The sequence below is a fragment of the Aspergillus japonicus genome, assembly GCF_003184785.1.
Source record: "Aspergillus japonicus CBS 114.51 unplaced genomic scaffold BO86scaffold_18, whole genome shotgun sequence".
NCBI lineage: Eukaryota > Fungi > Ascomycota > Eurotiomycetes > Eurotiales > Aspergillaceae > Aspergillus > Aspergillus japonicus.
The window spans coordinates 12,071-32,146 of record NW_020291655.1 but is presented as its reverse complement, the minus strand read 5'-3'; the positions used below and the strand labels follow the sequence as shown (position 1 = coordinate 32,146).

The window sequence follows — 20,076 nt, the reverse complement described above, 5'->3', positions numbered from 1 at the left end:
ACTGTGATTTCGAATTATCATCGTAGACTGCTGTAGGTGTCGCTGTTCAACCCCATGCTGATCTACATAGATCTTCAGTCCTTCCTAGTACCTCGACTACAGGTCCACATTACAATATGGTAGTACCTTGGCCCATCCTTTCACCCTGAAAGATCCAGTCTACATAGGAAAGCATACAGTAACACCCCACAACCAACACAACACAAGACAACCCAAACCCTCTAATCAAGTAGTATATTACACCTCAACCACCAAACTCCTCCCTCCATCACACCCCCCCCTCTACCCACTTACTGTCATGAAAGCAGTACAAAGTCCAACAACATCCCCCCAACGTACTAAGAACAACCCCCCATGAACGCCATGGTTAAGCTAAACCTACATCCACTCACAAAACGGCACCACCGCCCCCCGCCCCGCAACCGCCGCCTCCCCAAACCGCTCCACATACCACCGCCGCCCCCACCGCGCATGCGGCAGCATATTCGTCACCGCGTTCACCACAAACACCGCCGCCGGCACGGGGACCGGCCGCCCCAGGTGCGCGGCGAGCTGCGCCGCGGGCCGCAGCCACGGCGCGAGATGGAGCGTGCCGCTTGCAGTGGCAGCAGTGGCAGCAGTGGCAGCCCGCACCGCCGTCCCGGCGAGGGCGAAGCCGGTCCACTCTAGCCATTCGCAGACGTAGTGCGGGTACAGGATGGTGGCGAAGAGGGGGGTGGTGGGTGGGGGGATGATGTAGATCTTTGCGGTGGAGGGGGGATTAGATGTTGAGGTTGCGGGAGCTGAGGAGGTTGAGGTTGAGGCTGAGGGGGTTTGGGGGTGGTTGACATTGGGTTTGGAGGTAGCAGTAGCAGCAGCAGCAGCAGCAGCAGCAGCAGCAGCCCGCCTGGCGCCCTCCTCGCGCCGTAGCCGGAAGAGTGTGCGTTCGGCGTAGATGTTTCCCGCCATGCCGGCGAGGAAGAGCGCGGTGCCTAGGGTGGGGAGGATCCCTGAGATAGCAGCAGCTGCAGCTGCTGCAGCTGGTGATGATGATGGTGATGGTGATGATGCGGCAGCAGCAGGCGCAGAGTGATAGGCGGGGTGGATGGGGATGTCATATCCCACCAACCATCCAGCCAAACACGTCGAGTTGAACCAGTTGAAGAGCATGGCGGAGGCCAGGATGAACAGGTGGATGGGGGACATGCTGGGGGCGGCGAGGAAGGGGGAGACGATGGCACGGTTGAGGTAGTGCACCACAAACAGGGCGGCGAGGAGTTTGTTGGGCAGGGGGAGGGTGATAGCCCCATGACCACTGGTGGTGGTGGTGGTGGTGGTGGTGGTGGTGTCGGCCAGCTTGACGGGCAGCTTCCACAACAGATACACCAGGTTCAGCGGGCTGACGATCTCCATGGCGAACCAGGCCCAGCGGCCGGGCAGGTTGAAGATGGAGGTCTTCATCGAGGTCTTGCCGGCCGGGTGCCAGGCTGTCAGCCATTGGACGATGGTGAACTATACTGCGGTGGTTAGGGACGACAGGAAAATGGGTGGCAGACTGACCAGCGGGAAGTATTGGAAGATGTTCAGCAGGGTGAGGTAGACATCTGGGGTGGGGAGGAGAATGTCCGTCAGGGGAGGCAGAGGGTCCCAGCAGGAGGAAATGATGGCCCCCATGATGGGCTGGATGGGTGTACTGTACCGGTGAAGTCGATATACCGTACTTGATTGCAAGTATGTCATTGGAAGTTCAACTGAACTCAAGTGATCCTTCGATCAGGTGTGTGACTAAGATCTTACTAAGGGATCTGCAATCGCGATCAACTACGAGTACGCCTGACAGTCTGACTGAACACCCACTGGTAAAGCACCGTCCATTGCGCCTACCATTCATGCTTAGATTCCAAAACCATAACACATCATTGGGTTCAAACCCCCGGCAATGCAGACCATGGTGCACTGATCGGGTCGCGATGTACTGTAGAACCCGCCCCGACGCGGCTATTCTATGATGATAATCCAACGCAAGAGAAAACGCCCAACCCATTCTCAGTAAAAAACAAAGAATACGATGCCCTCGTTCCATCTCATGGTCAAAAGCGCTAATTGATGAAAAAGCCCCGAGACGGCGGAGATGCCTTCGGCACAAAAGCCGCCGCTACTCGCCATCAACCAGTAGTCGTGTCCATCGGGTCGGACACCTTAGCTTGCCTGCGCGCCGCCATCCGTTCGGCCTTGAAGGCTTCGATCTTGGCCTTGAGTTCCGTATCTAGGATGGACAGTCAGCCTTGACCCTTCTGGACATCGTCAACGACAAAGATACTCACCGGGTGTGACATCCTCCATCTTCAACGGAGCTCGGTTGAAGGGGTCGTGAGGATCACTGAGAAGGTGAGAGCGGATGGTAGAGCGGTCAATAGACACCCTGGACCCGGGCAAGATCACGGGGTCTTCCATCAGAGTGTACATAAGAGGATCTATAAAGCTGCGTTAGCTCCATCGAAGTAGAAGCCAGAAGTGTAAACCGACCCAGGAAGTCATCAGGAACCTCGCCGAGGTCCTCTTCCGCCTGCTCGTCTTCTTCTTTAGCCGCCTTGACCTTGTGCTGAAACTGCTCCCACCGCTTGAGCTCCTCCGGCGACTTCAGAGACCATTTCCGCAGAATCTCGGCAGCTTTCTCGAAGTTGGCAGGCTTGTAAGACCGTCCGTCACGTGCCACGGCCACAATGAAGCTCTCCTTGCCCGTCAGGTTCAGATAGACATCGACGATCTCGCTCAGCAAGGCCCGAGGGTTGAAGCCGTACTCCTGCAGGTTATCCACCCGCAGCGTGGCACTCTTGGGTCCGACCATGGCGTCCAGGTTGTAGTCGAGCATATCAGCCAATCTCTGCACGATTTCAGGCATCGTGAAAGAATCGGCCAGTGCATCGGTGAACAACTTGAGCATGGAGACAGTCTCATTCGTCAACTGCATATATGACTTGGCATTGCGCTGCGCGGCCGCCAGCTGCTCCTCCTTTTCTTGGCGTACGGTGGGCTCCATCGCTGCGGCATTGCGCAGTTCCGTTTGCGTCTTGTGAATCGTGATGAAGGCCCCGAACGACTCATCGAGCACATAGGTCACGTCATTGAGCAAAAGATTGACGAAGCGCACGAAGAAATCCAGGTTCTGCTTGGACTGGTTGTAAAGCTTGTTGCGGTAATGGGTATTGGGCCAGATGCATTGGATGATCTGGAAAATCTCGTAACGGATATTAAACTTATCGAAAAACTGGGTATGTGTACCGGTGTGCTCAGCCTCGATATAGAACTTCATCAGGGCGTGCAGCAGGTGCTGGTTGGCGAAAGGCATGGAGTTGAGCAAGTCCACGAGGACGCCCCGGCCGCCTCCAGGGCGAGGCCAGGTTCCTCGGAACAGGATGGAGACAAGACCTGCTTTGAGATAGGGATTCCTGATGTAGCTCGAGCTCTCTAGGAAGGTAATGCAAAGCATAACCAGCTCGTCTCCTTGGGTGGCAGTAATGATCTGCGGCATAGCCCACATGATGAACTTGAAGTTGCTGACGATATCATCGATGAAGTATTCGGGCAGGCACTGGAACACTTCCGGTTGCTGCTCAGGCAAGGGAAGCTTGAGTGATTCCTTGGGAAAGTCGGTGCCTGATACCACCCGCAGTACCCAGACCACCACATATCGCATGAAGAGCATAGACCGTGCCTGCCATTGATCGTCAAACAAGACGCCCTGCAAGCTGTATTTCAGGGCCAGACCCAGGTCCAGCTTGTCCTTGTATTTCTTGAGGGCCTGCTCGAAGACTCTGAGCTGCACGGGATTGTTCAACCACCGATGCCGCTCCAGCTCGAACTTGTTGATGGTGGATTCCATGTGCCGCAGATCTTTCTCGAGCTGCTCGAGCTTGGAAGTCAGAGACTCACTGCCGTAATGATGGGCGGCCACTGTCAGGAAGAAAATCTCCGTGATAAAATTGGACGTTCCCTCTGCGGACTTGGCATAGAAAGCGTCCGAGGCATGCTGATCAGCGTTGACCTTGGTTTCGTCCTTCATATCTACCCGAGGCTTGCGGTGTAGATAGTTTGCATCGACCCTGTCGATCTGCAAAGACAAATTGAGTCAGACCCGCAAAGCACATGAATCTACTGGGTCTCATACCTTGGTGAAGCTTGCATCCATGAACGGCTCACAGAGCTGGTCCAGGCAAGTTGTGATGTTGAACATGAACCCATCCGACGATACGGTAGTAGGATCCACTTGCATCGCCCGTCGCTTGTGGTTGATGTTCAGGGAGGCTGCGAACCAGTCCAGCACCCGATCCCTGGCATCCTTCGAGGCCCGAATCATGTGGTTAATCACATCAAGGAGATCCGAGCTAATCATATGCTGCATCATGCGGATAGACCGCTGTGCGTTCAGGATGTATGATTGATCTCTAGTCTTGGGGCTTGAGAAGTATGTCATGGTCACACTGCTCTGAAGCGGGGACAGACTGAACCACGGGCCAAGAAGCGTCTTCTTTTCGAACTGAGCTGGATCCCGAGACTCGTTGAAGATGGACGACTCGGTGATGGCAGCCGCGATGGCCGCATTGTGGACAAGGTTCCGCAAAGCCTGCAAACAGGGTGATGAGACGCGCCCATGGTGAAGAGAAGAGATCAACATACTGTGAGATAGGGCTTGTAATCATCGTTGATGGTCAAGCCCGCAAGCTCCTGACTCATTTCCTCCACAGCAGCAATGAAGGCCGGCTTGATGCTTTCATCCTCATTGAACCTGCCCACAGCCTCGCCGATGAACTCGAAATCCACACCTTTGTCATCCTCCGGGTCCAGGAGGAGGTAGGGTTTGAGGGCCGACTTTTCAGACGACTCGAGCCTTTAGATGGGCAGAAATGTGTCAGCTGCTAATCGTAGGGGGATGGCGTAGCCAACGAGCGAGTTCAACCTACCCGAACATTTCCGGCATGGTGATAGCAAAGATGCAGTAGCTCATGCACATGCGACGGGCTTCACAGATGAGGCTGTATTTCGGGTCATCGTCGCGAGGCCGACGGAACCCCTTGTGCAACCGGGATATCCGCCGCCAGCATGGAAGCAGGTAATCCAACGGCTTCTGCTGGGGAGCATCCGAAGCGGCCTCCAGAAGGGCCTGGTCCAGCACCGACAGCTCGATGCGGACCTCGCGGCCTTGCTCTTCCAGTTCACCCCGCAGTCCGGGCAGGTAGGTTAACCGCTGCCCGTGAATATCCTTCTGACGAGCCTCGTTCAAGGTCAGCTTGAAGACCGCGCTGAGGGTCCGATCGGCAAAGGCCTCGATACTCTCGTCAGCCCGCGGTGGAGGGGGAGTGCCGGAGACGGGGGTCACGGTTTGCGACCGGTCTGGCACTGCGCTGGCGGCGGTGGGGGGTTGAATCTTGATCCGCTTCCATTCTGACTGCACGGTCTGGGGTTGCGGGGATGAGGCCCGTGAGGGAGCGGCGCTGCTCAGATTGGATCGTGGTTGTGACTGGGGTCTCTCTGGGAATCGGGATGCAGGCGAGGACTGCGAGGGCGATGCGGGCTGGCTCGACGCAGCGCCGTCGACGGGCGACGAGGGAGTGGGATTTCCTAGCTTTGCCAAGCGCTTGCTGCGGATCTGTAGATAACAGGGGTCAGAGGAAACTTAGGTTCGGGATGGGGCTTTTAAGGATTTTGGGAGAATAAACGAACCTTGTCCGCTTCAGACTGGCTATCGGACATCTCGACTGATGCTGATCGGGGCAGCCCGCAGCAGAAAACCTTCCTCGGTCAGCGGGTCACGGTTTTCTGCAGGGTGCTTGGCTGAATTTGATCGAATGAAGAAAGTGGTGAGAGGACGAGGGGAAACGAAGAGAAAGTGAGAAAACCAGCAACCGAGATGTGACAAGACCTCAGGAGGGGCTGCCGATGGGGTGAACTGAGGACAAGGATGAAGGATGTGGATGTGGATGTGGATGTCACTTCTGCATGCGCGGTCGTTGAACGTTCAAGTCGGACTTTCTGTCATGGTAGTTTAGTTAGTGATTATTAACTAAGCTGGGTCGGGGTTGGATGGATTTGATTTAATCTTCCCTCCCCGCTCAGGGCACAACACACTTGCCCCAATCGGGTCCGGCACCTCACGGCCATCATGATCGATTCTCCATCTTGAATCCATTCATGGATCATGATCGCATCAATACTGAATGTACATCTGGAGGTTGCTAGGCAGGGGATTAGAGAATCCACTCTTATTATCATCCCTCACAACAATAATCGTCAAAACACTAATTCCCTAATTCGACCCCACCGCAATAAAAGAAGTCGTTGTTTGCCCATAGAACGCCATCACAACCGTGAGAACATATAGACATCTAAGCTGAAGAACAAAACAGAAAGGCTTGATCGTGATAGAGCCCAATTTCATGGGACAATTGTATGGAACATTAGTAAACAATGGATGCGAAGCCAACCGCGCCCGAGAACGAACAGGAACAAGTGTAGCAGCCACAAGAGCCAGGATATCAGTATCTTCCCTTTAGCGAATCAAGTCGCTTGCAGCTCTTCAACTCCATCGACCGTGCCTCCTTGATCTTCTCTACGTCCGGGAAAAACCACCCTTGAGCGTCCTGGATCATGCGATCCCGCGTGTGGATCTCGCTATCACATTCATACCGCAATTTCGTCACGTAGTCCACTTCCACCCGTTGGTCCAGCTGGCGGAACTTGCGGGCGCTATAGTCATCCACATCTCTCGGATTGACGAAGTAATCGATATTCAGCTTAGGCGTTGTGCGATGCAGCGTGTGGGGAGAGACCGCGGCGTCAAACCGGTACGAGGGACCGGACGGAGTAGGGGTGCCAGAGAATCGAGAAGAGATCCAAGGAAGAACGAAGAGAAGAATGAGAGGGAGGAGCTGCTGGAAGGTCGACCAGAGGGATGGAGCCGGCTCGGACTGGCCATTGGCTTCGCGAGGTCTTCTCCGAGGCCGCTGGCCTCCGAACTGATGTACCCGAAACCCGGGGCCACCGCCCATGTTGAAGACAAACTGAGGACCGCCTGTAGATCATGAGTTAGCCGTCGCTTGCATCCAGACCGTCTCGCTCAAACAAGTGAGTCGTACCGAAACCCCCTCCCATGGGGCCAAAGCCACCGCTGAAGAACCGCTGGAAGAGTTCCTCGGGCGAGATCTCCTCCTCGAACATCGGACCACCACCGCCGCCTGACCGGGGGAATCCACCGCCGAATCCACTGAAGGGCGAGGCCCCCGAAGGTCCAGCGCTGGGGGTGAACCTGCTGTCCGGATCCCCACCGAATTTATCGTACTTGGCTTTCTTCTCCGCATCAGACAGGACCTGGAAAGCACGAGATACCACTATACCCGCAGTTAGTTTACGGTGAGGCTACCCCACAAGGAGACACCACCAACTGACATTTGAAAGCCTCATCCGCTCCTTCATATCCATTCTTATCGGGATGCGTCAATAGACTCAATTTGCGATACGCCTTCTTGATCTCGCCATCGGTGGCGGTCTTTTCCACCGCCAGGATCTCGTAGAACGCCGTGGTCGAGCATTTCCGAATCCGCAGGACGGCCGCCTTCTGCTCGGGTGTGTATTTGCGGTCCTGGTTGCCCTGGTTGTGTTCGCGGGATTTCGCAGCACCCCCGTTGTCGACCCCGGATGCGGTGGCGGATGGCATCGCAGCAGGTTTTGATCGGCGATCGCCCCCAGAGAAACTCGGGTCTCAATCAGTGGCAGCAATGCGCTGCTCCCGTTTTATGTTTGGTTTGTTCCTTGGGCGCAGTGAGGGTGCGTCGAGGCGTGGATCTTCGGAAGAGGGAGAGTGGTGGGCCAGCCGGAGCGGACGACCGAAAAAAGACAATAGAGGGGGCGTTTCTGGTTAATCGAATAGAGGCTGCAGATACAGCTTGGGCACAAGGGCACGAAAGATAGCCAGCTGGTTCAGTTGCGGCGTGCCGGGTGGGGTCTAAGATAAAACCAACCGTGACTGATAAACGTGGTGAGTTCTGGAGGTTCAAATGTTGACGCTAAGCCCCGGGTAAGCGTTGACAGTGGCTTGTTAGTCAGGAAAGGCTGTCTTGTGCTCGTTGCCGCGGATCGTCATCCCTCCTCACATCTGCTGCCACCACCTCCGCATTCACTGTTACTTGTTACCGGTACGTTCAGCGCACCACTGTCGCTCTCCATACTTGCGGTTGTCTCTCTTCTGTGGCTAACAATTGTTCAAGATAGGCTTCACCACTCATTCCACCACAGATTTAGCACCACCCACACAATCATGGCTGGTTCGGACTCCGCAGTAGAACAGACGGAGAAGTCTCTGGTCCAGACAGCTCGAGCATGGGGCGGTAAGTAATAATCAGAGCAATCTGGGCTGTTTTCGCAAGACTATGAATGTCTCTCGTGTTGGAGCTTGCAAGCTGACGCTCTTTTACCATTATACAGAGAACGCTTTCCCGCCTACTCTACTGGCCTCTCTCATCACCGCACAGCACATGCGCCCATTCCAACCACTGCCCATGCTCTTCCCTCCCCTCCTTCTCTTCTCGAGCTATGCCAACCTCCAAGGATTCAAAACCGACACGGCGGGGATCAGCGCCGCCTGGTCTGGGCTCTACCTCCTGCTTGCGGGGCGGCGCAAGCAGCCGTTCATGAAGAAATGGGGCGCTCGGGGCATTGTGCGCGGCGTGACCATGGGTCTCTGCTTGGTCAACATGGTGAGTGGGGGACTTGCCTACACCCTGGGCAAGCGGGAAGAAGACGAAGAATAGACGGGATGGGTACAATTGTATAAATCGGACCCATTGCGCAGGGCCCGAAGATCCATCGAAGATTTATGTATGTACGATAATAATGTCCGCCAAACACATGGATGGGGGGGAGCGTCGCTTTGGGCATGGTGTTATGGTCGTCGTTGAGATAAAAGCAAAATTGGTTTCTGGCACGCAGAATGTTGAAAATGCGCTGTCTATGTGTATACGTGGTATTGCAAAGATCTACAGTGGTTGCGACTGGCGGATCGCAATCGCGAGGCAGCGGGTACGCGCTGTACCGGTCGGTCAGGCCGCTGTCGATCAGTTCGCGTAAAGTCGTTCAGAGAGAATCATCGCCTGTATGCTCGACGGGACCAGCCAGTCCAGATCCTGAGGGTTTGCGGCGACTGCCTCTCGGGCCTTGGTCGAGCTCACCGATGGTGCCCCCGGTTTCCGTCCCTCCACCAGCTGAATTCGCTGGGCCCATTCCCGCTTACCGCCTATGTCATCTTTCCTTCCCTCCGCCAAGTCCCGCAAAAAGGCCTCCTGCTCGTCCCGACTGCCCCAACTGCTATCGGGGCGCAAGGTCACCCGTAACCGATGCTGGGACAGGAAGGGCTCCAGCGACTGCAGGGTGTGTTCGGGCGGATAGTACTTGGGATCGAAGATGCGAATCAAGGTATCGTAGCCCGTAAGATGGACTTGTTCCAGCGAGTGGGGGTATACCCCCGCCCGCTCTATCTCTGCCGCCTTATCCACAAAGTATGGCTTCTTTGTGACGGCGATATCTATTACTGGAAGGGTCTGGCGAGTGCCTGGAGGACTTGCAGATGGCAAATGAGAAAGAAGGTCGCGAGCGAACAAGTCCATCATGGTTAGGCGGTCTTCAAAAGAAGCGGGTTTAGAAGGCTTGTCCGCATTCTGGGTCGCCAATAGCAAGAGGAGCCGCGGAGCGCAACGGGTGTCCTCCAAAAGAGCCGAACAGGCAATGCGACGGTGTGCGAGCGTCGGTGGATTGAAAGAGGAGTCAAGCACGTACAAGACGTCGGGACCTGAAGCAGGGTCATGGTCGTCGGGTGAGACGGAGGCCAGAACTTCAAAGTTCCGATCTGATGTTTGGAACTGTTTCAAGCGGGAAGCATAATGTGCCTGCAGGGACTGGAAGGAGGGTCTTTCCATAGTCGATCCGTTAGACGATGTTTGACCCAATGGCTATTCTTGGAGATATTCTTTCATGCACGGAGAAGAAGAAGAACAACAACAACTATAATGATGAGGGGCAGCCTGGAGGTAAGTTCACGAAACTGCAGTGTCAGAGCCGCAACCTTGAACCGAACCGAACCGAAAACCACGGCAAAATGGCCGACCGCCCAGAGTGGGACAGACGGGAAGAATTGCCCGAAATCCATGGAAGGAAAAGAAGCGGATCGACCATCAACCATCGGACCCTTTCTTCGTCTCGTTTGTCTTTCCGACGGGTGGCTGCAGAGCAAGACTGTACAGGTACAGTACAAGTACTACAGTACAAACGGAGAACAACACAGCATCCTCCATTACTCTACTCATTGGGAGGGAGATTGTCCAACCCACCCAACACGGCTGAGTGGCGGCAAGCCCGATATTAAATACAGGTCCTGCTCTTAGGCTTAGGAGTCTAATGAGTAGGATTCTTCCTATCGTATCTCACCGTACCGTGTTCCGTCTAGATTAATGCGCGGGCTGATCCCAATCACAATCACAGTCATCTCGATGTGCCGGTGAGCCATAATGAAGCCAGAATGTTTTTGATCCGAAGGGCTAGAATTCGGGGCTTCGAATTTTCTTCCTAGCGGTCTTTTGTCTTTGGCGAGCGTAGCCGCGATGGCGATCATCCCTTAGTCAGTGTTTTCTCGGATCAACCACCAAAACTTCAGGCAACCGAGTATCTTAGCTTTGTTGGTTTGAAACATCCGCGGCAGTCGATGACCCTGGAAATGTGGTGAAGTGAACACCCGGGGAGAGGGGTCCAGAGATATCAGCTTGACTATTTCATGTCACGGTGATCCAGCAGCCATCACATTGGTGTGGACGAGGGCGGTTATTGCTCATATTTAATCTAAGATGAGTGCAATCTGTGGGATGGTGTCTAGACTCTAGACTCCTGGTCAAAGTGATTGGGCTCCACTTCTCTCATGATCATCCTCGAATGATCTCTTCTGCTGGTGATAACGTCCGGATCACCACTGTCATTGATGCCAACGCCTCTGGCAGGCAGCCACCGAGTCATTGTCACACGTTGTTGTTGTTGTTGTTGTTGCTGTTGTCATTGTCCTCTGTAAGAGACTGCCTCTCCTGTCCACGGTGGCCGTGTTCGCTTTCGCTTAGGCCTACTGTACCGGTCAATGCTCTCCGAATGGCAATCGCTTAGAGAAAGTTTTCTCCTGCTAGTCGGGCGACCCAGCGGGCCCGGTTGGCGCCGAGCTTGACCATTCGCGATGGCCGCCACCACGTAGTGAATGGCCCACGCTTGGACCAAGTCCGTTCTGTACAATGACTCCGAGATGCTGGACTCCGTAGATACGGTGTTTAATCCCCCTATTCCCCCCCCCCCCTAGGACTCTCGACGTGTATCTCACCGTGCTCTTGATCCCCCGCTTTTCTCCCAATGCCTCGTCACTGCTACGCAGACTGCGTGGACCCATACGTGGGAATAGAGCTTGGCAGAATGGGAGGTACTGTGCATAGTAGTTGATCGATAGTCAGTCTTGACTAGTGATCCAGTGACAAGGTACAGGATAGAAATTGGAGCTCATTTCCGAACGCTGGCAATTTAGAGTTGAGCATTGATTGAGCTGTTGACCGTGATTCATTCATGGATGCTCATCGCTCATCAGGCACCAGCACGTCACGTACTCTGTACTGTACCTCGTCCCTTTCTGGCCCCTCAGCTAGAAGTACAAGATTTCTGCAGGCTTCCTTCCTGACTATTGCTTGTTTTCGATTGTGCCTGTGGATGTGCTGTATAGGGAGTACAGTACAGCCGGGGGCCGGGGGCAACTCCCACCAAGTCAGTCCAGTCTACCAAGTAGTCTAGGTAGAGAGAGAAAAAAGAAAAAAGAAAAAGAAGAAGAAAAACAGGTCAATTGGTCGGGGAAAACGGCCCACCCGAGATTAAAGCCAGGGGATGCGCAGCCAGTGAACATCGTGCATTCACGGGATGAAACGGGGGCCATCATCTCTGCAGCCGCACAAAACCGCCAATCCACGGATGGTGCCTGCGCCAGAGACCCACTCCTATGGAGTCTCAGGAAATTAATCATTTGCATCCCATATCATTTCCATCCTGTTCGGCCTGCGATGAGACAGGCTAAGCTCCCTCCTTGTCGCTATTCACTTTAGTGCACGAGGCAGAGGATCGGCTGATGCAACCATACGTTACAGATGTTACAGATGTTACAGATGGCCCTGCATTAATTCACCGACAGTCCATCCACTTTGCAGGTGGTCTGTACGGTGCCTGGTAACTCAGGTGTATCGTGAACTCTCCGGTGTTAATCAAATAAGCAAATGAGAAAAAGAGTCTCCTTTCCTTTCCTTTCCTTTCTTCTCCTCCTCCTCCTCCTCCCCCCCCACCCCCCTCTTCTCTTCTCGTTCTTAGTCTAGTCTCTCTTTCTTCAAACTGTCTCCATTCTCTTCTTTTTAACAACTCTCTTTTCCCCAAAATCTCGGATTGATTCCGTCAGACTGCTACATTCTCTCTCAACTGTTCTCTGTGCTAGAGACGTTGCTTCGTTCTTTCGAACCCAGTCATTCTTTATCCAACTTGTTGCGAATCGATTTCGCCGCTCACATTCGTTGACCAAACACCCCCGCAGTCTCTACCTCCCAATCAAACACCACCCCATATCACCCAAAACCCCCCCCCCAAATCATCAACATGCAGCTCACTACCAAGGTCTCTGTCGCCCTTCTGGGTGCGCTCGCCGCCGTTGGTGAGGCCAACATCCACCACAACCTGCACTTCCACGGCCGCGATGCCGCCTCCAGCTCGGTTGCGGTCCCCCCCGTCACTCTCCCCACCACGACTGTCCAGCCTCCCCAGCCCGTTGTGGTGACCAGCTCCGCGTCCACCGCCGTTGCTGCCACTACTAGCCTGGCTGTCGCGCCTCAGGGCACCACCACTGCTGCTCCCGTCCCCGCTGCGCCCTCCTCCGAGGCCGTTGCTCCCGCCGGTCCCTCGTCCGTGGCTGTGCCTCCGGTTGCCTCGGTGGGCTCCTCGTCCGTGGCTGTGGTTGTGCCTTCGGCTGCTTCCTCGGTCTCCGTTGTGCCTGTTGGGCCCTCCTCCGTGCCTGTGGTCCCCGTTGGCCCCTCCTCCGTGGTGCCCGGCGCTCACTCCTCGGCCCCCGTGCCTCCTTTCCCCTACTCTTCGGCCATCACCTCCGCCCCCGGCCCTCTCGGCACCGGCGTGACCCAGTCTGCTGGAGCTACCAGCTCTGCTGCGGGCTCCGGCTCCGGCTCCGGATCTGGCGCTGCCTCGGGTGCTGAGTCCGTCTCCACCGAGTACGAGACCCAGACCTCCACCAAGGATGTCACTCTCACCTACACTCTGGGTGCCGGTGCCTCCAAGACCGTGGTGACCACTACTGTCCACCGCACCGTGACTGACGTCCAGACCGTCTATGTGGTACGTTTGGTATTTTCAGCAACCCCGCATCTGAACCCTACTGACCCATTGATATAGACCCCTGGAAGCCACAGCTCCAGCACTGCCAGCGCCAGTGCTCAGGACACTACCCTCACTTCGACCTCGACCGCTTTCGCCACCTACACTCTTCTGGCTGTCCCCTCGTCCACTGGTGCCGCTGGCTCTGCCGCCACCTCTGCTGGTAGCTCCTCCGGCGCTGCCAGCTCCGGCTCCAGCGACAGCTGCGCTCCGGTCACTGTCACTGTCCACGACACCGTCACTGTGGTAAGTTAGGCTGCGTGAAACTTGACGACGTGGTTAGCTAATCAGAGTTGCAGACGGTCGCCCCTACCACTGCCGCTGCTATCACCGCCACCCCCGACACCAACGTCGAGGTTGCCCAGCCCACCACCAGCGCTGAGGACACCACCTCCAGCGCCTCCACCACCGAGGCCGCTGCCACCAGCACTGCCACCGTCATCCCCACCCCTCGCCCTCCCTTCGGCCACAGCAACGGCACCTTCCCCTACCCTAGCGGTGCTGCTCGTCCCACTGGCTTCCAGACCAGCAGCCGCGCGGCGTTCCCCTCGCACTTCCGCCGCGTCTACTAAGGGCATATCAGCCCGGCGCCTTCGTCTGTCCTGAGAATTGATCCGGTGGCGTAACGCTTGCGCGGGCCCCTGTACCTATGAGAGGATTTCGATATTTATGTTTCTGGTACAAACTTGACAAATCTTTTTTTTTTCTTCTTTTTTCTGCTTCAATCCACCTAGTCTATCTTCCATTCTCGTCAACCCGGCTAGGTACTCTACTCAGGTTGTTCCAATTCTTGTTGGGATCCGTCCCGGTCCCACCCGTTATCCAACGAAGCTGTTTCTTCATTAAGTTTCTCTGTGAGAACCTCTCTCTCTCATGGGACATGGATCTTTGTCCGGTGACGGGCCGGACCGGGGTGGGGGTGGGGGGGGTTTAGTTATTAGCCGGAGCGGACGAAGAGTGCCAGGCATCTGTTCGGCTCTCGGGACATGTGTATCTATGCGAAGAATAGATCTAAGTGGGGCTTTACGACCATCCGATGACGATCTTGCTTATGACAGCGGATACTGATTTAGACAGCGAAATTGATTTTTTCTTTCTTTCTGGATTATGTGTGTAGCACTGTAGAATAGGTATGGGGTATGACACGGGGGGCTATACTAAGATTCTAGACCTTACTATACATTGATTGGTCCCGAGTATAAATACATGTATAACAGACTAGATCTTCAGCAGCAGCGAAGGCTCAACCAGGAGCCGGTGGCGCATCTGCTGCCACTCGAGCCAAGTGACGCCCTGCACCAGACAATCCGCCAGATCGTCCAGCTTGCCGATCTCCGGCAGGTGGGCGCCGGCTCCTCGGCGGGTCTGCCATCTGGTGCGATAGGCCTCCACCCACTGGTGTAACTCCTGGTCGTCCGCCACGGCCAGAGAGGAGGAGGAGGAGGAGGTGGTGGTGGTGGTGGTGGCGGCAGCAGCGTTCTGCAGCCAGTGCCCGACCAGATCCATCTTCATCTTCTTGACCTCGCCCGCGCTCTTCTTTTTCTTTCGGGCGGGACGCTCTGTCGCGGCCTCCGCGGCGCCGTCTTCGGCGGTGGCGGGCGCGTCTGCTTGCGGTGGAGGTGGGGTTTGCTGCTGCTGCTGCTGCTGCACCTTCCTTCTGCGTCTCTTCCGCTCGCCGGTTGCTTTCCCCTCCCCCTCCCCATGAATAGGAGAAACCCGCCCCGACCAAAACCGACTCACCCGCCCCGGCTCCACCCCGTAAACCTGTGGCACCGGCACCGGCACCGGCCCCGGCCCCGGCCCCCCAACCGCGTGCGAGTTCGAGTTCGAGTTCGAGTTCGGATGAGCCCCCCTCTCGTGCCGCAACGCCTCCAGCACCGCATACAGCATCCCCTCGAACACGCCCACGCGGATCGACCACTCCTGGACGGGGGCCCTCCCGCCCGACCGGAACCGCTGGCGCTCGATCAGCACGTGCGTCGGCCGGTACCGGGCCAGCAGGGTCGTGATCAGGGCGTACGCGGCCTCGGCGTAGCTGGCGGGGCAATAAGGCCCTATAACCTTGCCGGCTTCTTCTTCTGGAGATGGGTCTGGATCGAGGTCTGGATCTAGGTCTGAGGCTGGAGCTGGGTCTGAGGGGGGGGGGTGGGCTTCGGTTGGTTCGCTGGCTTCATCGGGGATCTGGGTCTGGGTCTGGGTCTGGTTCTGAGTAGTCAAGGGCACGGCGGTCTCCGGGTGCAGTTGCGATGGCTCTTGCGATTGCAGTTCGAAGTCGGAGTCGGGGGCGAAGACGGAGAGCCGGCGCCATGCGGTCAGCGTGATGCGCGGCCGATGCCTATCCCCAGCATCTTCTTCCCGCTTGAGGGCGCCGGAGGAGTGCAGCGGTGGTGTAGGCGGCGGCGGGGCGACGAGCAAATGCGCAAAGGCGAGGTTGCGGATGCCCATGTCGATGCTGAGGATGCTCATTCCCTGCGCGGCGGGAGCCGGCGCACCGGCGGAGGGCGCGCGCTGGTACTCGCATTGCGGCAGTTCCGTCTCGAGGCGGCGGGTGAGCACGGGTTTCGTGCCGGAGGAGTGGATGCCGGTGCGCTGGGCGATGCGCTGGAGATGGGTGCCATGTAGGGTGCGCAGGCAGAGTGAGAGGACTGTTGTTGTTGGTGGTGTTGTGGTGGTGGTGGTGGTGGTGGTGGCGGCGGCGGCGGATTGGAGGAGGGGGATGGTGGTGCGCATTTGGAGAGGATCTAGCGGTTCCACCGGTGTAAAAAGATAGGATTCGAATTAGTCCATGGGTTTTTTGAAGGTAAGATGGTGATGGTGATTGTGCTCGTGTGATTTTAACTATCTTGGCTGGAATTGGTAGTGAGGGAGTTCTGGGATGCTAGCTAGCTCATGGCAGGTTTGAACGCACGAGGCAAGGAGTCAGGATAAATTTATGCATTGCCAGACTGGGAAATTCGATGTTGATGCAACGGGCGAGCGGTGGGTCGAACTGAGATCTGGGGGGGGCTTACATAATATCCATCCATCTACTCATGTAAGTTATAAGCACTAACTTAACCATACAAATCGTACATTCTTGGATGCTTGAGTCATAACCACATTGCGGATTGATACTGAGGCAGCTTGTTGACTGTTGAACTAGGAGAACTCTGAAATCTAATGAGAATCTCCAAAGCACATCAAACTGGCAGCAAGTCTAGAATATGCTAACCATATGAAGCCAAATTGAAGCAGAGAATCCTACTATGCATATTTTACCCTCAACAGCATAGCAACAACCAAAGCCATCAGTCAAAGACATTATTAAAAGGTGCTGTAGTAGGTGCTTTAGTAAATGCCCAAGTGCAAGATGCAGCTGCAGATGCCAGTCAACTCAATCAGATCTAAATTCCTTCTGGAATACCCTGAAACCAACACCCTGCCCTGCCTCTGCCCCCCAATCGCCTCGCACTAGGACAAAGTCAAAATTATATATGCGCTGTCTCCCTTCCTGTCAAACTCCAAAAGCCCCCAAGGCCAAACCCCAAACAAACCGATGCAAAACACGCTGAAGAACTGCATGAAACGGACCCAACTCCACCCGTGTGTCACAGAAACATGCCACAAACAGAACAAGATAAATAAATCCATCTGCCAAAAGGCAGCCCGCGTGATCAAAGAGTCGCGGAACGTGCCACGTCATAACCCTCGTTCGACGGGATCATTGCCACGTCAGTCGGTGACACGCTCTCGCGCACATACAGAATCGGCGCCCACACCCGCCAGTGTAGCACCCCCATATGCGCCAGCCGCATCGAGATGCGCTCGACGTCATAGTGCTGGGGATGGCCCAGCAGGGTGGGCGCCGTGTGCGGGAAGTTGCGCTGCGACTCGCAGATCGCCAACGGCGACATGTTCAGGTACTTCTTCGCCACCGCGAACGTCGCCGCCAGCAACTTCTCGCGCAGCGCCGCCTGGAAGTACTGGAACAGCCCCGATTCGTTCGACAGGTGCCACTCCAGCGCGCTTTCGATCTGCGTGATCACCTCATCCGAGACCGTGCTGCCATCGCTGCAGCAGGCGGCACACGCGAACCGAGCGATCTCCAGCCCGATGCACCGCACGTTCTGCACCCACTGCGCCGAGCCCCGCGGGCAGTCCTCGTTCTCCTCCATCAACGAGCCAATGCGTGACCGGAAGGTGGCGTACGTCTGTGCGGGGGCCGACAGGTATCGTTTCTGCGTGTGGATGTAGGACTCAAAGATGAACCAGCAGATGTCCAGGTTGATCAGGTTCTGAAGACAGGTCCGGAGCTGCCACAGGCGGTCCGAGTCGAACACAAAGGTTTCCGGAAAGGAATCGGGGGTGTGAAACTGGAGTAACAAGTCGGACACTCCCTGAAACAGCACCGAAATCGGCCAGAATGCGTCCGTCTGTGCGGGCTTGTCCATCTGTCGCAATTCGCGCTCCCGGGTCTCCAGATACCAAAGTCGCGAGGAGTCGACCCGGAAGTTGTCCCTCTCAATCTTTCCCCGGAAATACTCCCGCAAGAACGGAACAGTGTCCTCAATCAGCAGCACCCGAAAGGCGCGGATCTGGTGGTTCGCAACGTCCTAAGGCAAGCAAAAATCAGTTCCCATTTCTCTCTCGCGGCGGCGAAACCCACCCCCGCGCGTGAACCAGCTCCTTACCAATTTCATGGCCTCCAGGATCGCGAACAACGTCTGGAGGCCGCCGACGATCTCCATCGGATTCTGCGACTGCGACCCGGACCGGATCTGCTCCACCATCCGATCCGCCCATTCATCCCGCATCGGGGCGCAATGGGTCTTGAGCAGCCCTGCCAGCCAGGCGGCCACCCGAACCATATCCAGCACCCCTTTCTGGATCTGCTGCATGAGTAGCGGTACCTCCAGGTTCTGCACCACCCCCGGATGATCGCGTTCCGGCACCAGCGTCTTCAACACATCCTGCAAGGTGTCGAACATGGCCGGGAGTCGGGGCTCGAAGACCTGTCGCTGGTCGGTCCGCGCATCCGCGGCCAGGCCGGCAGCTTCGGGCGACGAATAGAACGCGTAGATCGAAATCTCCACGGCCATGGCCTCCCAGTAATCCGCCGCCTCTTTCCGCTTCCGCCTTCCTTTCTCCCCGTCGAGGTCAGGCTTGAAATGCAGGTCCCGGTCGAAGTTCGCATCCATCCGGAGATTGATGTTGCTCATGATGCATGGGAGATCCAGCTCGCTCAGCGTGCTTTTCGTTACCGGGGGATAGCGCTTGGCGGTTAACAGCAGCCTATGCTCCTCGGGACGGAGCTCGAGCGCTGTCGGAATGTCAAGGGTTTTCGACGATGGAGATGATGGTCTGGCGGGCGCCAGTAGCGTTGTTGCCGGGGGAGACTGCGACGACACATCTTCCCGGTAAGTAGAACTGCCCGAGTGCCGTTGTTGGCGCGCGTCTGCAGGATCAGGACGCTCGTTCGCATCGCGATGATCTAACGAATCGTTCTTGGGGGACTCCTTCGTATGGCCGCTTCCTCCATAGGCTTCCAACGGACAGTCAGCGCTTTCCTCCTGCTTGCCCGGCGCATCCCGGCGGGCCTCCTTCGTTTTTTGAAGGTCCATCTCCATCCGATCCCGCTAGTGCCCGAGCAAATAATGGTGAGGTGGCAAGGTTGAGAAAGGAAAGGGTGATGGCGGGAGGTTGGGGACTGAGGCGTGGCAGGAGAGTAGTAAAGTGGTCCAAGTGTGAGATTTGACGAGATGTGGCTGCACCTAGATCGTGGGACAAACGGGCATTTCCTTGGTGATAGACGCAAGGCACCGTAGCCCTATACTAGACCACGACAACGACGGTGTGGGGGCGAAAAGGTTCGATTGTGATCCCTTTCCAGCAACCCTTCTGTCAGTCCTTGCCTGGGGTCGACAGGGTTTGAAGGCGAGGGAGGGGAAAATAGTGCGCACCTGATCTTGGTCAACGACGTCGATCGCTGGTGTCGATCATTAAACGGGAAGTTTGTTATGGTAGTGGTGGTAGTGGTGGTGGTTGTAGTTGAAGATTGGTGGGAATCAGTGTGGTAGGTATGGACTGACGATATAGAAGTGGACCAATTGTCGTTGTCGTGTAGCAAATAGTATGCCCCCTCTCTTTTTCTGCCTTTTTATACAGCGTATAGATCTCTCTTTGTGTCTGTTGTGACGTGACCAGCCTTTTGATCTTCAAGTCTTAGAAAGAGACACCAATGTCACACCCAGCACAAGATGTGAAGTTGTATATGTTTGAAGCAGGAAGAAAGACAGCAAGATCAATCAAATGGCTACACGACAACCAGGAAGGGAATGCCGAAGGGGAGGAGCAAACAGATGCGCTTCAGTGCGGACAGCAAGAAAGGCGACAGTAATACTATCGACCGGGCAAATCGGCGAGATCAGAGGAACAAAGAGACGAGACCGGGATATCCAATGTTTCTGATAACACACCCCAATGGCAGCAACAAAGCATGCGAAGACTCCGAAGAGTAACCCTGCACTACACAGGGGGAGGGGAGGGAAGAAAGGTCAGTGTCAACTAAGAGGGGGCGAGGGAGAAAAAGGAAGAACACCAGCCAAGGGAACTACTGCAATCCCAGAGGTG

At 55.9% G+C, this 20,076-nt stretch overlaps 8 protein-coding genes across 8 annotated transcripts; 2 read left to right on the top strand and 6 right to left on the bottom strand.

Annotated features, from left to right (window-relative positions):
• Nucleotides 1–268: 268 nt before the first annotated feature.
• Nucleotides 269–1,691, bottom strand: BO86DRAFT_455597 (3-oxo-5-alpha-steroid 4-dehydrogenase family protein; the record flags this gene model as incomplete). Its single annotated transcript, XM_025677121.1, has 3 exons — nucleotides 1,540–1,691; nucleotides 452–1,491; nucleotides 269–293 (listed from the first exon to the last, which is right to left on the bottom strand). The coding sequence occupies exons 1-3, from the start codon at nucleotides 1,651–1,653 to the stop codon at nucleotides 269–271; spliced, it is 1,179 nt and encodes a 392-aa protein (XP_025528536.1). The 5' UTR covers nucleotides 1,654–1,691.
• Nucleotides 1,692–1,825: 134 nt separating this feature from the next.
• BO86DRAFT_388484 (ubiquitin-ubiquitin ligase UFD2) lies at nucleotides 1,826–6,012 on the bottom strand. The gene is made up of 7 exons (XM_025671862.1): nucleotides 5,701–6,012; nucleotides 4,941–5,626; nucleotides 4,657–4,867; nucleotides 4,148–4,603; nucleotides 2,506–4,090; nucleotides 2,304–2,453; nucleotides 1,826–2,245 (listed from the first exon to the last, which is right to left on the bottom strand). The coding sequence occupies exons 1-7, from the start codon at nucleotides 5,728–5,730 to the stop codon at nucleotides 2,145–2,147; spliced, it is 3,219 nt and encodes a 1,072-aa protein (XP_025528535.1). The 5' UTR covers nucleotides 5,731–6,012; the 3' UTR covers nucleotides 1,826–2,144.
• A 235-nt stretch (nucleotides 6,013–6,247) lies between these two features.
• Nucleotides 6,248–8,044, bottom strand: BO86DRAFT_336911 (J domain-containing protein). Its single transcript, XM_025668930.1, has 3 exons — nucleotides 7,423–8,044; nucleotides 7,113–7,364; nucleotides 6,248–7,048 (listed from the first exon to the last, which is right to left on the bottom strand). Exons 1-3 carry the CDS (start codon nucleotides 7,688–7,690, stop codon nucleotides 6,513–6,515), a joined length of 1,056 nt encoding a protein of 351 aa, XP_025528534.1. The 5' UTR covers nucleotides 7,691–8,044; the 3' UTR covers nucleotides 6,248–6,512.
• An 86-nt stretch (nucleotides 8,045–8,130) lies between these two features.
• BO86DRAFT_447557 (uncharacterized protein) lies at nucleotides 8,131–9,019 on the top strand. Its single transcript, XM_025676593.1, has 3 exons — nucleotides 8,131–8,168; nucleotides 8,241–8,360; nucleotides 8,458–9,019. Exons 2-3 carry the CDS (start codon nucleotides 8,291–8,293, stop codon nucleotides 8,781–8,783), a joined length of 396 nt encoding a protein of 131 aa, XP_025528533.1. The 5' UTR covers nucleotides 8,131–8,168; nucleotides 8,241–8,290; the 3' UTR covers nucleotides 8,784–9,019.
• Nucleotides 9,020–9,086: 67 nt separating this feature from the next.
• BO86DRAFT_310782 (nicotinate-nicotinamide nucleotide adenylyltransferase) lies at nucleotides 9,087–9,944 on the bottom strand (the record flags this gene model as incomplete). The annotated part of the gene is made up of 1 exon (XM_025667883.1): nucleotides 9,087–9,944. One exon carries the CDS (start codon nucleotides 9,942–9,944, stop codon nucleotides 9,087–9,089), a length of 858 nt encoding a protein of 285 aa, XP_025528532.1.
• Nucleotides 9,945–12,388: 2,444 nt separating this feature from the next.
• BO86DRAFT_65773 (uncharacterized protein) lies at nucleotides 12,389–14,193 on the top strand. Its single transcript, XM_025677543.1, has 3 exons — nucleotides 12,389–13,428; nucleotides 13,486–13,713; nucleotides 13,767–14,193. Exons 1-3 carry the CDS (start codon nucleotides 12,682–12,684, stop codon nucleotides 14,037–14,039), a joined length of 1,248 nt encoding a protein of 415 aa, XP_025528531.1. The 5' UTR covers nucleotides 12,389–12,681; the 3' UTR covers nucleotides 14,040–14,193.
• Nucleotides 14,194–14,578: 385 nt separating this feature from the next.
• BO86DRAFT_65775 (uncharacterized protein) lies at nucleotides 14,579–16,410 on the bottom strand. Its single transcript, XM_025677544.1, has one exon. The coding sequence runs from the start codon at nucleotides 16,195–16,197 to the stop codon at nucleotides 14,686–14,688; it is 1,512 nt and encodes a 503-aa protein (XP_025528530.1). The 5' UTR covers nucleotides 16,198–16,410; the 3' UTR covers nucleotides 14,579–14,685.
• A 710-nt stretch (nucleotides 16,411–17,120) lies between these two features.
• On the bottom strand, nucleotides 17,121–19,073 carry BO86DRAFT_310804 (TCP11 family protein; the record flags this gene model as incomplete). The annotated part of the gene is made up of 2 exons (XM_025667884.1): nucleotides 17,121–18,059; nucleotides 18,138–19,073. The coding sequence occupies 2 exons, from the start codon at nucleotides 19,071–19,073 to the stop codon at nucleotides 17,121–17,123; spliced, it is 1,875 nt and encodes a 624-aa protein (XP_025528529.1).
• Nucleotides 19,074–20,076: the final 1,003 nt, after the last annotated feature.